The 13,033-nt window shown below is 40.1% G+C and overlaps 1 protein-coding gene across 2 annotated transcripts in view; it reads left to right on the top strand.

Annotated features, from left to right (window-relative positions):
- nkain2 (sodium/potassium transporting ATPase interacting 2) overlaps positions 1-13,033 on the top strand; it is a 94,833-nt gene that overhangs the window by 37,863 nt on the left and 43,937 nt on the right. For both annotated transcript variants that reach the window (XM_008398094.3, XM_081602464.1), the window contains exons 3-4: positions 6,721-6,858; positions 7,436-7,516. In XM_008398094.3, coding sequence (XP_008396316.1) covers positions 6,721-6,858; positions 7,436-7,516 — 219 coding nt within the window. The remainder of the gene's footprint in view (positions 1-6,720; positions 6,859-7,435; positions 7,517-13,033) is intronic.

Below are 13,033 nucleotides of genomic sequence, written 5' to 3'. Positions count from 1 at the left end.
CCGTCTTCCCGCCCCCCTCCAGTCCCTGCTGTCCTAGCTGTTTTCTCTGGGAGTAGCCTAAGTAGCCACAAATGCTCCCTAATAGCCTCCAATGGAGATGAATTGATCCCTGTGTGGAAAAAAGATCAATGGGGGATTGCTTTTGCTGCACACAGCGCCGTAATGTGCACGCTGGCAGACTTAATTAAGTTAACAATAAACTTTATTAGCAGGATAAAAGTTGATGATAACAGAGGCAGAGATAAATATAGGTTCAGTGAGAAATGACAGGGAGGTGAGAAGAGCGTTCACTTCTGTGGGATTCTTCTTGGCGTGTGTGTGTTGATAGTCGCGATTCTTCCTGCGTGACTCATGAAAGCAATTTTGGACATTTTTGAGCTCCTTCTGGCCGCGCTGAGCTCCACTTTCGATATCACCTCTCCTCTTCCGCCACTTTTCGCCAGCCTCTCCTCTCCTCTCCAGCCTCTCCTCTCCAGCTATCTCATCCATTCGAGCTGATCTTTGCCTGCCTCGTTCCTCCACCCCGTGTCCCTCGCTCCCTCTCTCCGCTGTCCTGTAATGGGTTGAGGAGGAGAATTTGATCAGCAGTTTGCAAAAGGTCACGCAAGCAGGCGAGAAGTCTCAGACAAAGAGCCGAGGGAACGAGCGCGAGCCGAGGTGAGGCGCGAAGGATGCAGGAGGAGAGAGAGAGAGAGCACGAGAAGGACGGCGCTTTTACAAAAAATATTCACACCTACTGCTGACATTTTTAATATCTTGTCACATTACGGTCACAGTCGGATCCTGTTTGAAAGACCAACAGAAAATGATATAAACAAAATACTCCATTACTTTATATTTTATTGTCCTATTGTTGAGTCTTTTGCAGCCTCTAAAAGATCTTTAACTGGAAACGGTCCTGTATAGCTCCCAAAGCGTCCCCACAGCATGACGCTGCTGCCACCGTGTTTCAATACACGGTTAGCAAAACTGCAAATATGAGTTTTCATTCCCAGATTTCATTCTTGGTTGGATTTCAGTTCTCCTATATTCTTACTATGTACATTTGATGGACTGAATAGTGCTTCCTAGATGCTTGGTCTATATATTTTATTTTTTATAACCCAACCCTGCTTTATCCTTGCATCATTTTCCATCCACTACACAGTTTTTCTTCTTCTCTCTTCTTGTTTATCTGCCACCAAAAAACACTGAATTCAGATTTACTTTTCTTTTTATGTTACAAAATGTAAAAAAAAAAATACAATAACACAAAAAAACCATAGCTGTAGCAAAAGTTTTGCTAGACGGGTAGGAGAGAACTGCAGAGAGGAGAGAAGAGAAGGAGAGATGGAATATTGGCAGCGGAGACGGTGGAAGTGGTAGCGAAGGAGGGGCGAGTCTGTGCAGTAATGGAGGGAAAATGGGAGGAGGCAGATGAGGTAATTTACTGTTTTATGACACAACATATCTGGTAACAGATGAACGCATATTAAATATGTAGGAGAGCAGAGTAAGAAGAGTGGGGGCTGATGATATGATTTGGAAAAGAGGACGGGGAGGAAATGAACAAGTGGAGAATAAGAAAAAAAAAAAAAAAACCCCGAGTGGCCAGGTGAAGAAGGAGCTGTGGCAGAGGACAACATGTGACGATTCATTTCGTTCACTTTACCCATTCCGTCTCATCATCCTTCCCGGCGACAGCCGCATCTTAATCACCCCCTGATCTCCTCATGCCCTCTCATCAGAGCTCCCAGCCTTTCTCTCACCCTGTCTTATTTCCATCTCTTTTCCTACTTAGGATAAAAGACACTTTCATCCCTCTGCAGGTACTCATAATAGTCACAGAGAGACTAAACTGTCTGGAGCAATAATAACTTTCTTATCATTCTATCATTCATAATCAAACAGAGCAAAATCTTTCCCAAAAGCAGCGGCGGCGCCTTCCCTCCCCGCCTCCGCTGCCCCCTTCATCAGACGCTAATCTATTCAGAGGCTGTTTGAGCATCGCTCTCTCTGTAACAGCAGCTACATATGTGGTCTATTTGTGGCCAAGGAGAAGAATTAGGTAACTAAATATAACATGCAAACCTCCAGCCTGGTTTTTCTATTTTTTATTTGTATTTTTAGATGAAGGCACCACAGTGGTGCTGCTGTTTGACCCTCTCGTCTAAAACAAAACGGAGATTCAGACCGACTCATGGGCGTTTTGAAGTTCGGTTTGTAGAATTTTTATTTTTTATTTTTTTTATTTAGATGAAGCTGTTTCTGTTGAACAGTTATGATTACCAGGGCAGCTTGGCATTAATATTCCCATCTATATGCAGCGCACAAACCAGTGTTTCAAGGCGAGGAGAATGAAGCTACAGCCGAGCTAGCCGTCACATTTTAGCCATGTGGTGAAAATAAACCAAAGCACATTGTTTCTTATTTCGAAATATTTTGAAGCAGTCCTTTTTAAAAATGATCTGCATAACCAAGTGCGCATTACTCAAGCCAACCAAACGGTATGAAGGTTAGCAGGTTGACCGAAGGCGGCATACCAAGTCCTTCGCTGCTTTCTCAGCCATGCTCAAGCTAAGCAACGATACACCGACTGAAACTCCCAAAGGCATCGAAAGTATTTACAGTGAAATTCAGCCATCTTTCTAAATCTTTTTGCCATGAACACGCGACGTCCACCGGTGGATTTCCGGTTGCAGCACAGGACGAGCTTAATGTAGCTTTGCTCCGAGCGACAGCGGCAAAATGAACATCTCTCTCTCTCTGCAGCTTCAAAGCGTGTCGCAGCAGATCCCGCAGGACCGTGCGAGGCAGCTTGAAGCGCCACCTGTACACCGCGCAGTCTTTCATCAGCCGCATGTATGGCAGAAAACCTACCATATCTGCTAATGTATCTGCTGCTACCGAATAGACGTCTCATTATATCCCTCCCTTCCCACTCCCCCGTTTCCTCTTGGATTTAATGTTACAGGGAAACCGAGGCGATTTCACACTTTATTCAAAGCTTTTCAGTCGTTTGATAGGTGCAAAGGATGCCGACTTAAGGGGGCCTGTAAGCATGCTTTCTTTCTTTCTTTTTTTTTGTCTGTCAGAACTGAGAGGCCGGATAACAAAGAACGACAAACCGAGGCGGCTGATGTTGGTTGTTTTTGCAGCTGAGCCATGTAATGAGAATTTCACGTGAAAAGATGAGTGCGACTCAAAGGAGCAGATGGTTGGGTTATTGCTCTTGTATGTTCCCATATTAGTCCAAGTTAAAGCAATCTGCGGCGGGGAACGTTTAGTTTTTGTCATGACTGATCCATCACCTTAACATCTTCTTTATCCCCCCACTCTTGCATTTTGTGTAGCTCAGAGTTATTTCGGGGCAGAGCCAGTAAGTAAATGCATCCCCAGCTGGAGCGAAGACTGTTTATGTTATTGGTGATGAAAGAAAGGGGGGGGGGCCCCCCAGGGGCCTCTGTAATGGGCTGGGAAGCCTTTGACTTTTTTTCTAATGGCCTCCGTTTCTGTGTGTGTCCACGCTTTGCGAGAGGCACACAGTTGCAGCACTTTATAATTGTCAATAGGAGGACACACTTCCACATAATACAATGAAGCAAGCACACAAAGAAGCTGAGAAAGAGAGCCTGCGCATAAAGGCTGGTCGCACAAAGAGGCACAATGTCTCTCATTCGTCTTCTCTTTTCTAGCTTTTTCCCTCCTTGCTCACACACACACACACATGCACGCGCACGCACGTCGTGCACTCTGTGGTGCCAGCTGGGCCCAGTGTGTCCAGTAACAGCAGGTGCTGTCAAGTGCAAGCACAACAGACCTCCCATGACATAGAAAAACACACACGCACACACACACCCACAGGAGTGGATGCACATATGTCACCGCACCAAACGGAATAATTCATCCACCTTCTTCCTCTTCTAATTCTTACATTCGCTGCCTCGTAATTAAAACTCATATCTGTTTGGTTTTGTATCGCTCTGTATTCAGACACAAAGTGTGTGTGTTTGTGTTTTCCATTTGGCTGCAGTGTTACCATATGGCCTCACATTAGGGCTCTCTAGACTCATTCGTGCAGAAAGTTGTGTGCCAAGAGAATAGAGATAACTCAGAATAACATTATCTCTCTATTTTTTTTTTTAAGTTAAAGTTTGTTTTGTATTTTCTTCGCTTGCGTCTTTCTTGTTTCTTTGTGTCGCCACCTCACTAACGCCCTCTCCATGTCTCTGCGAGTTCATAAATTTGCAGCGCTGCATCGACTTCATTAACCATCTCAGCATGAGGCTCCAGTGACTGAAGGATAATAATCCCAAACAAACACACACACGCACTCGCGCACACACAAACACTGTACTGACTCCACACTGTGCGCTTGAAAGCGATGTATGTACAACTGATTACAATTTACTTCATTACAATAAAGCAATTGGGATTCAAGGTATATTCTGATTAACATCTCCCCTCTTCTTGAGGGAGTTCGTTATACTGGTTCACACGTATTTGAAGTTTAGTGTGAAACTAGGCCTACAACCAACCCCCTGGGGCAAAATTACATTAAATAGAGCTTTTGGTTTAAACTATGTAAAAAAAATAGGTTGAAATGTGACACGTAGAATATGTCATCAAAAAGATGTCTATGTATGTCTAAATTTAATGAAATCATGGTAAATGTTTCACCATCATTTGCACTGACACTCATTTAAAAAAAAAATAAAAAAATGTGTGCTATTTTTTATACAGTGTTCTGTACTGTTTATAACTGTTGATCAATAAAGGCTATATCCATTTCTATTTGTATCGGATAAATTTGGATTTTTATGATCTGAAAAAGTGAGACTAACATAATTCAATTGTCATATATATATATTTATTCAGCAATAACATTACAGGAAAAGAAATGTAATTCTTTTTTATTTAAGTAGCAATGCCAACCCTTTGATGAAACACTTTTCATTTCAGTTTCAGCATTATTTCTGATAAATGCACCCTTAACTTGAATAATAGTGAATGTTATTACCTGAAATAAAGTCAAGCGTTCCCAATAAAATCATTCTGACATTTCAAATGGTTGAAAATGTCAGAATATTATTCATTTAAAGAAAATGATCTCTGATTGTAGAAATGTATCGGTTTGGTGAAGAGGACAAACGAAATCCCCTGCATATTTTCTACGGCACTGTAAAGACGGTCATCAATAATCTGAGGAGATATTGTCAGCATTACAGAAAGCAAAGGTGTCTTAAAAATGGATAAAAAAGACAAAACAGAAACTGGTTGATGTGGCTGTGAAATGTCCAACCTTGAAATATAGTGAAGCGTCCTGGCCCGAGATTTCTTTCCTTCAAACTGAAGCAGGATGTTTGTCTCTTAATGAAATTATGAGACAAACAAAATATCAGTTGGTTTTGATCTGAAACTTCCAGGTGTCTGCTAGAAAACTGAAAGAGAGAGCTTCTTTTGCTTGACATGAACTAAGCCATTAAAATCACAAAGCGTCTGACTTTGATGTGTTTTATCAGTTTGTGGAGCAGTGAGAAGCTGAACAGCAGTGAGGCTTTAATGCCTTTAAATATTCTGTCTTAACCAAAAGAGGCAACGTTTGTACGTTTCTGAACTCACCTGAAAATCTCCTTATAGTTTTAAGTCAGAGCGTATGTCTGTGTGTGTATGCCTGTGATAAAATGTTGGCCTAATGGTCTTCGTGATTTTGTAAGTGCGTTGAAAATCAGCTGTACAGTAACAGTGGAGAAAGTCGTGCTTGATTTAATTAAGTCTTGTTTCCAAGGAGCTCGCAGTTCTTCTCATTATTTTAAGTGGTCTTGTACCAGACTGTTTTCAGAGAAAATGTATTTTATTTGTATTTTGTTTAGACTTATCTCTGACCTATGAATCATTCAAGCATGAGAATGCTTCAAAGTTGAAGGCATGGGTAGTTTAAATCCAACCGTGAGCATAAAATCTGTGGCAATTTTGGTCTTTTTGTGGTTTATTTGAGCTGCTCTTCTTCCTGAGTTTAGCCAGCCCGTTTTGATGTCAAATGGACTGACTTCAGTCAGTCAAACTGATTATTAAAATAAAAAATTTTGGGTCACAATTTTTGAATTTATTCTGGATTATTTCAAATCAACTGCACTTTGGTGTTTTATGATAATTTTAAGCTGGGAAAAAATGTCCAAAGCAATCCTTGGACCTCCCTAACATATGACATTTATGAATTATTATATTTTATGTTGGTTATGTTAGTGAAATGTCGTTAAAAATGACAGAAACTTTGAAAAGAGGTGTGCAAAAGAATGGAATTTTTTTTTTTTAACGACCCTTCTCTCTACTTATAGAGGGAAGGTGCTAGCTACTCAGAGTGCTAGCTCCTGAGTAGCTAGCACCCAGGAGCTAGCTACTCAGACGCTTTGCTTCGTTCTTACCACTTTGACCATTGACCATGTTCATTTATCCCGTTCTTTTGACCAACTATATTTGAGATTTTGAAACTATAAGCTTTAAGAAACTTTAAAATGAAACACAGTTGAGCAGTGCCATGCCTAAGAGCGAGACCCCACTTCCTTTTAACTTCAGTGATGATTCAGTTTCTGTTCTTTGACTCACACCTTCACATTTCATGTACAGTAAATCAGTGTGGTATCGTTTCATGCTGACGCCCACTTAATGTCGGTAGTTTTCTTGTGGAGACGACCCACGGCTCTCAGGTTGCTTTAACAATCTCCCGTGTCCCTCCCGCAGGTCAGCGTGTTGGAGCGCCAGGTGATCGATTTCCTGGGCTACCAATGGGCTCCCATCCTGACCAACTTCCTACACATCATCGTCGTAATCCTGGGCCTGTTCGGCACCATTCAGTTCAGGCCCAAATATGTCACCGGAGTAAGTTTTGCACACTCAACAAAAAACCCACACGCAGTCAGCTATATCATGAATTCATCAAAAGCTTGTTGTGCAGTGATACTGGTCCCTGCTTTAAGAATTATGGTTCTGAGTGATGCTGAAGTCACAGTTTAATGGTAGGATCTTTTTATCCCAGAGGACCTCAATCTAGAAACGGCTCCCCTACTTTACTCTTACAGACGACGCTTAGCGAGATGACTCAGACGATGAAAGCTGTATAAATCCTTTCTTCTCTTACTTCCTTCCTATAAATCTCTTTTTTTTTTAATGCGCAGAAACTCACCATCCATTCTCTCGTCCTGTCGGATTTGATTCAGGAGATTGGTTGCGCTCTCCGCTGTTGTTTTTCTTTGTCTGCATTTTAATAACATCAAAAGCAAAGCCTCCCTCTGTCTTATTTTTTTTCCCCTTCTTCTTCCTCCTCCATCTCACTTGCTCCACAAGCAAGCAAGACGTGACCATGTTTTCCTTTTAATTCAACCAAACCGCTTGTCGGATCTTCTTTTCCGTGCCTGACTCCTCTCTCCTCCGTGTGTCTCACTCTCTGTGTGCGCAGTATGCAGCCTGGCTCGTCATCTGGATGACCTGGAATGTTTTCATCATTTGTTTTTACCTGGAGGTTGGAGATCTGTCCAGAGTAAGCAAACATTTTTTTTTTTTCATTCTTTCTTGTCAAAGTATTTCTGTTGCACATGTCTGGAATAAGAACAACTCTCACCAAGTTGCGGAGTTTCGACATTGTTATTTGAGAAATTTCTGAGGTTAAATCCAAGACATCCTGACTAAAGAGCAGAGTTCAAACTATTCAATAAATTCCTATTAAAGGGAAAAGCCCAGCAGTGCATTGATCCCTTTAAGAAGAGTTGTTCCTCACCCTCGTATGTCTTGCTCCTCTCCGCTGCAGCTGTTATCCAGAAAGCAGTAAACACTTTCCAGAGACAATCTGTTCAAACGTGGGCAATCACCTGAACAACCCTGCTGTCACCAATGCCAAATTACTCAGCCGGTCTTGGTACGCTGCTAAAATTATGCATAATATGGCCCTTTGTGAGAGTAATTTTTTTTCCACATTTGCATTACCTGGTCCAGTGTTTTTCAACCTTTTTTGAGCCAAGCTACATTGTTTTAATTGAAAAAATCACGAGGCACACCACCAACCAAAAATGTAAACAAAGATACTCTGTAGCCGCCTATATTACATATATAGTCATTCTTATCAAAGTGTCTTGAATAGGAATCAAATAAACACAAAAAATTATTTTTATCATATGTTACATTTCTTATTTCAAATTGCACTTAACATGTCCACTTCAAAAATACACCTGAACAGTGTCACAACACTGTCGTGTTGTGACACGACAGTGTCACAACACGAGACACTGTTTAAGAACAAGAACATTGTTCTTAAACAATGTTTAAGAACAATGTTCTTAAACATTGTTTTAATGTTTAAGAACATTAAAACAATGTTCTTGTTTTAATGTAAAATGCTCTGTACCTACTGCCATCTAGTGATAATAAAATTACATGATTACGCTGCTAGTCACTACTACAGCAGAGACACTCAAAGATGGCATTATTTGCAGATAATTAATTCGTTTTCAAAAAATCTTTTATGACCAATTACCGTATTTTCCGGACTATGAGCGCACCATACTATCAACTGTACCTTCAAATTTTTTGAACTTGCATATATCAGCCGCACCGGGCTACAGGCCGCTGGTATCTCTGCCGCTCTCGGTTTCCCATAAGGACCCAGCAGAGGGCAGCAGAGAGCTGCGTCCTAATAACTGCTGGATATATTAAGGACGCATTTTTCCGTCTCCAAATCCGGTTTTGTTCACGCCGAGTTTACGTGCAGCGGCTCTATTTCCCTCATGTACTGCCAGATCGATACTCCTCAACTTAGAAGCTGCATCATATGAGTTTGAAAACATTTCTCCTTCGGGCCTGCTGCTAGCATGTTGACTTCCAATGATTCACTTCCTGCTAAAGAGCCCCCACAGAAAAGTTGCATGTTCAAAGTGTAGGAAAAAAGTAGCAGCTCATAGTCCGGAAAATACGGTAGGTGAAATTGGATAATTTCCACGGCACACTTGACGATCACTCACGGTACACTAGTGTGCCGCGGCACAGTGGTTGAGAAACACTGACCTGGTCAACTAGTGGCAAAAACAAGTGAAACTGATTTTTTTTTTAAGATACTCCAAGGTTGAAACGCAGTTGAACACAGACAACACAAACACAGCCGAGCAATGAAGTTCTGCGGGATTTCACAGAACACCCATTCAGGACTCAGTCTTATTGTTTTCGGCACATATTTGCCACTTATTAGATCAGTAAATGCCATATTCTATCACCTTACTTCTAACACCTTGAGCAATTACAGTGCTTACCAGTAGTGGCAAATGTAGTGATGTGCTGCTCTGTAGGTGCATTTTATGAGCTAACAGATATGATTGGGTTCATTATAATGTTTGCTATGGAACAGAATTGCCAGACCATAAGGCTTTTTTTTTTTTTTTTTTTTTACCAATTGGCTCAAAATGATCCCTGATGATCTTTGAGAATAAAATCTGCCTTTTCTAGAGAGTTCTTGTTTTCCACGAGTTTTATTGTTGCTAAATATCTTCTGTATCTGCGAGAGCAGCAGGCACCAGCGCAAGTAAATATCAAAATGTTTCCATTATCCTTCAGTGTAGCAGCAGCAATAGCTCTCACGAAAGATCATTTCTAAATAATTAAGCTCCCGTGTTGAATAAAGATGACAGTGGCGTCCTTGAAAGGGAAAAGTCATTTGATTTTGGCTGGAAACCATCGCTAGCTCTTTATCCATGCTTTCCTTTAGATTAGACACATTTATTCATCCAGCTGTTAGATATGTTAATTTACACCTTGAATCACCTTCTATGGCCTTTGAATGATAACTGATCCCAAAGGGGTTTGCCCAATTAGAACAAATAAATCTTTCTTTAACTTTAAGCATATTAGTTTTAAAAAAATCTGTTTTAGTGATAAAACTAATAATTTAAATAATCTTTTTTTAACCATAATAACAGAGAAATAATTCAAATTAGCTTTTTCCAATCTTCTCGTCAGCCTTCCATTACTGTTTATATTGACATTAGAGGTGATGTCACACTGTGTGAGAGTTTAGTCACTGTAAAACAGGGATATATGATCAGTTTTTTTTTTTTATTATTTAAAATGATCATATAGTTGACATATTCTTTAGTGTTTATATTGGCATTTAGTGTGGTAAAGTAAGTTTCTGTGTGTTTTTTCTAGAAAATGTAGATCAGTACCTTAAATTTCAGACAATAAAGCCAGCCTTCAAATGATCTGATTTTTCACAGTTCAAAAGTCTGGGTCAGGATAAACGGCAGAGTGGTTTCCAAATGAAATGTTTTCGGGGGGGTTTTTTTGTTGCATAGATTATTTGTATTTCAACACCTCGCTTATTCTAAAAATAACTTTCCCATCAGTAACCAAAGAGTGCTGCTCGATGCTCCCTCTTAAATATAGCGATTCAGTAAACAGACAAATATCCATTTTGTTTAGTTTTTGACCTCCTGGTCTACAAATTTACAAGAGGATTTTTCATTGCCTCCCTACTGAATCAAGATTTTTAGAAAATGATCTACACAGACATCAGCATCATTTAATAAATGAATGACTGTTAGATTTATGGGAATACCTTGGAAATATTTAGGAACGTTAGACATCCGAACTAAGCAGGTACTTTAAGCAACGAAGTAAATTATTCCAAAACAACCGACAAAGATTTATTTGATTTACAGAACTGTCTGCTGAATTCTTCACATGAAGTGGATGAATTATAGCCACATAAAACATGATTTGCGGAAATGTTTTCAGATTGAACACCAAACAGAGTCATGGAAGTAAGGATTTTTCTGTAACCACGTTTTATGTTGTAGACAGATGAAGATGAACACCAAAACCCATCAATCAGTCTGGATTTAGATGAAATCTTTCTGTATGAAAACAGTAAAGAGTGATGCCATTTTCTACCACTATTGTTAAGAGAATAAGTTATTACTGCTACATCCGAGGATGCTCTTAGTTTTCCCACACTGGCGTCTTCATTGGCTAACAATAACAAAAAAATCAGCAGTCGTTTGTGTTTTCGTTGAACACACCGAGTCTAGTACAGCTGGTAAAAATCGGATCATTTTTTTGGGGATTTTCTGACACGTAAATCTCAAAAGGGGATGTTGTTTCTTTTTATCATCACTATACGTGTTTATTTTAACTGAAGTTTAATCAACTTTGACAGTTGATTAAAGCAATCAGTACCTCCATAAAGAGTCAAAATCAGTGGATGAGTGTGTTGATTATGTTTGATTGCGCTGCGCTGGGAAAAAAAAAAAAACAAAAAGCAAAGATTTTCCCACCATAATTTTCAGTGATTTACTTCATTCTGCTCAACCCTTCTGTAACATGTTTCTTGTTGGTTTGTTAAATCGCATCAAATTACATTTCCCAAACACACATCATTCTTATTCTTCGTCTTACTGCTCTCCCCCATCTTTCCAATTATAACTACAATTTGTCGGGACTTGAGTAAATGCTGCAGTTGATTTTATTTTTTATCAGCTCTTGCTCCCTTAGGTGCCTACCCCTGGGTTGATAGACTCACTCCCCTCTTTGACATTCATGCACACACACACACACACACACACACACACACACACACACACACACACACACACACACACGCACACACGCACACACACACACACACACACACACACACACACACACACACACACACACACACACACACACACACACACACACACACACACACACACACTGTGAGCCTTGTTCAGTTTTGTTGCCATCCAGACAGTACCTAAAAGTTTTACAGTGAGCCACACACCCTCTGCCTGTGTTTCATTGATCTCAAGTTTTAATGACATTTAGACCTTTACTCTCCTCATCGCCCAGCAGTTGTAAAAAAAAAAAAAAAAACTCACTTTGTTTTTTTGTTTTGTTTTTTTCTTCTAATCATATCAGTCGTAAGAGCCCGTTTAGATGTCTCAAACGTGAGATGGAAACAATGTAGCTCTTTCATTCTGGTGTTAAATTACGAAAGTCATTTGAAATGGTTTTGTCTCCCTTGACCAGAATCAAAACGTGTGGATTTTATTAACAGCAGAGCACCCCTTTTAATTACCAACACATTTATCAATTATCTTCTGACCAATTAGAGTCAAGCACGCCCAGATCAGACGCCAAGCGGCTTTTTTTTTTTTTATGACCGGAGTTGTTTCTGTTCGCCTCGCTCAAGGATTCGACAACCTTGACCCAGTTAGTGTTGGAAAAGGGGGCCACAAAGTCCCAACCCCCCCCCCCTTTACTTCGACTGGTTCGACCAGCGTGCAGCGTGAGACGCACAGATCAGCTCCAGATGCTGGGTTTGTTTACTGATCTGAGTGCTGATATTGCACCGACATACACATTAAAACACATTTGTCTGCGGTGTGATTATTTTTTTATCACTATAGAAAACTCACACTATGGCAGAATGTGCTTCTGAACTTTACACCGCTGCTGTTGGAAGATGATGTTGTGGTTTATTAGATTAGAGATGGACATATTTTGGATACTGGAAACGAATGAAAGTTCCTGTACAAAAGAAACTTTTATTTATTTTTGCATTTAACAATTAAACTTGGAAACTTTGGGCAAACTTTGGGATATTTTGGGCAAATATTTAATAAAGAATAAAGACTGTGGATTCCAATTTCCAGATATATTTGAATGTCCAGCTTTCATACAGATCAATAAGGAAAAAGCTTAATAAAAAAACCCAATAAAAACCTCCCCAATAGTGAAATAAAGATACGACAGCCTCGTGGGGGAGTGCAGGACGGACTGGTGCAATTTCACAAAACAGATTGCATCACGGGGAAATAACATTATGTGGAAAAATAAACATCTTAAATAATCAGCCAGGAAGTTAAAGCTTGGGGGCAAATGAATCTTCCAAAAAAGCAATGACTCTGAGCATGGACCTAAAATAGTTGCATTTTGGCTCAGGGATAATAAAAACGATGTTTGGGAGAATCACAAAGCCCAGACCTTAACCTAATAGAGAATTTCCCAGCAGAGTTGAATAGATGTGAGC

This window comes from Poecilia reticulata, chromosome 21, assembly GCF_904066995.2.
Source record: "Poecilia reticulata chromosome 21, P_reticulata-male-v2, whole genome shotgun sequence".
NCBI lineage: Eukaryota > Metazoa > Chordata > Actinopteri > Cyprinodontiformes > Poeciliidae > Poecilia > Poecilia reticulata.
This window is presented reverse-complemented; position numbering and strand designations above follow the sequence as displayed.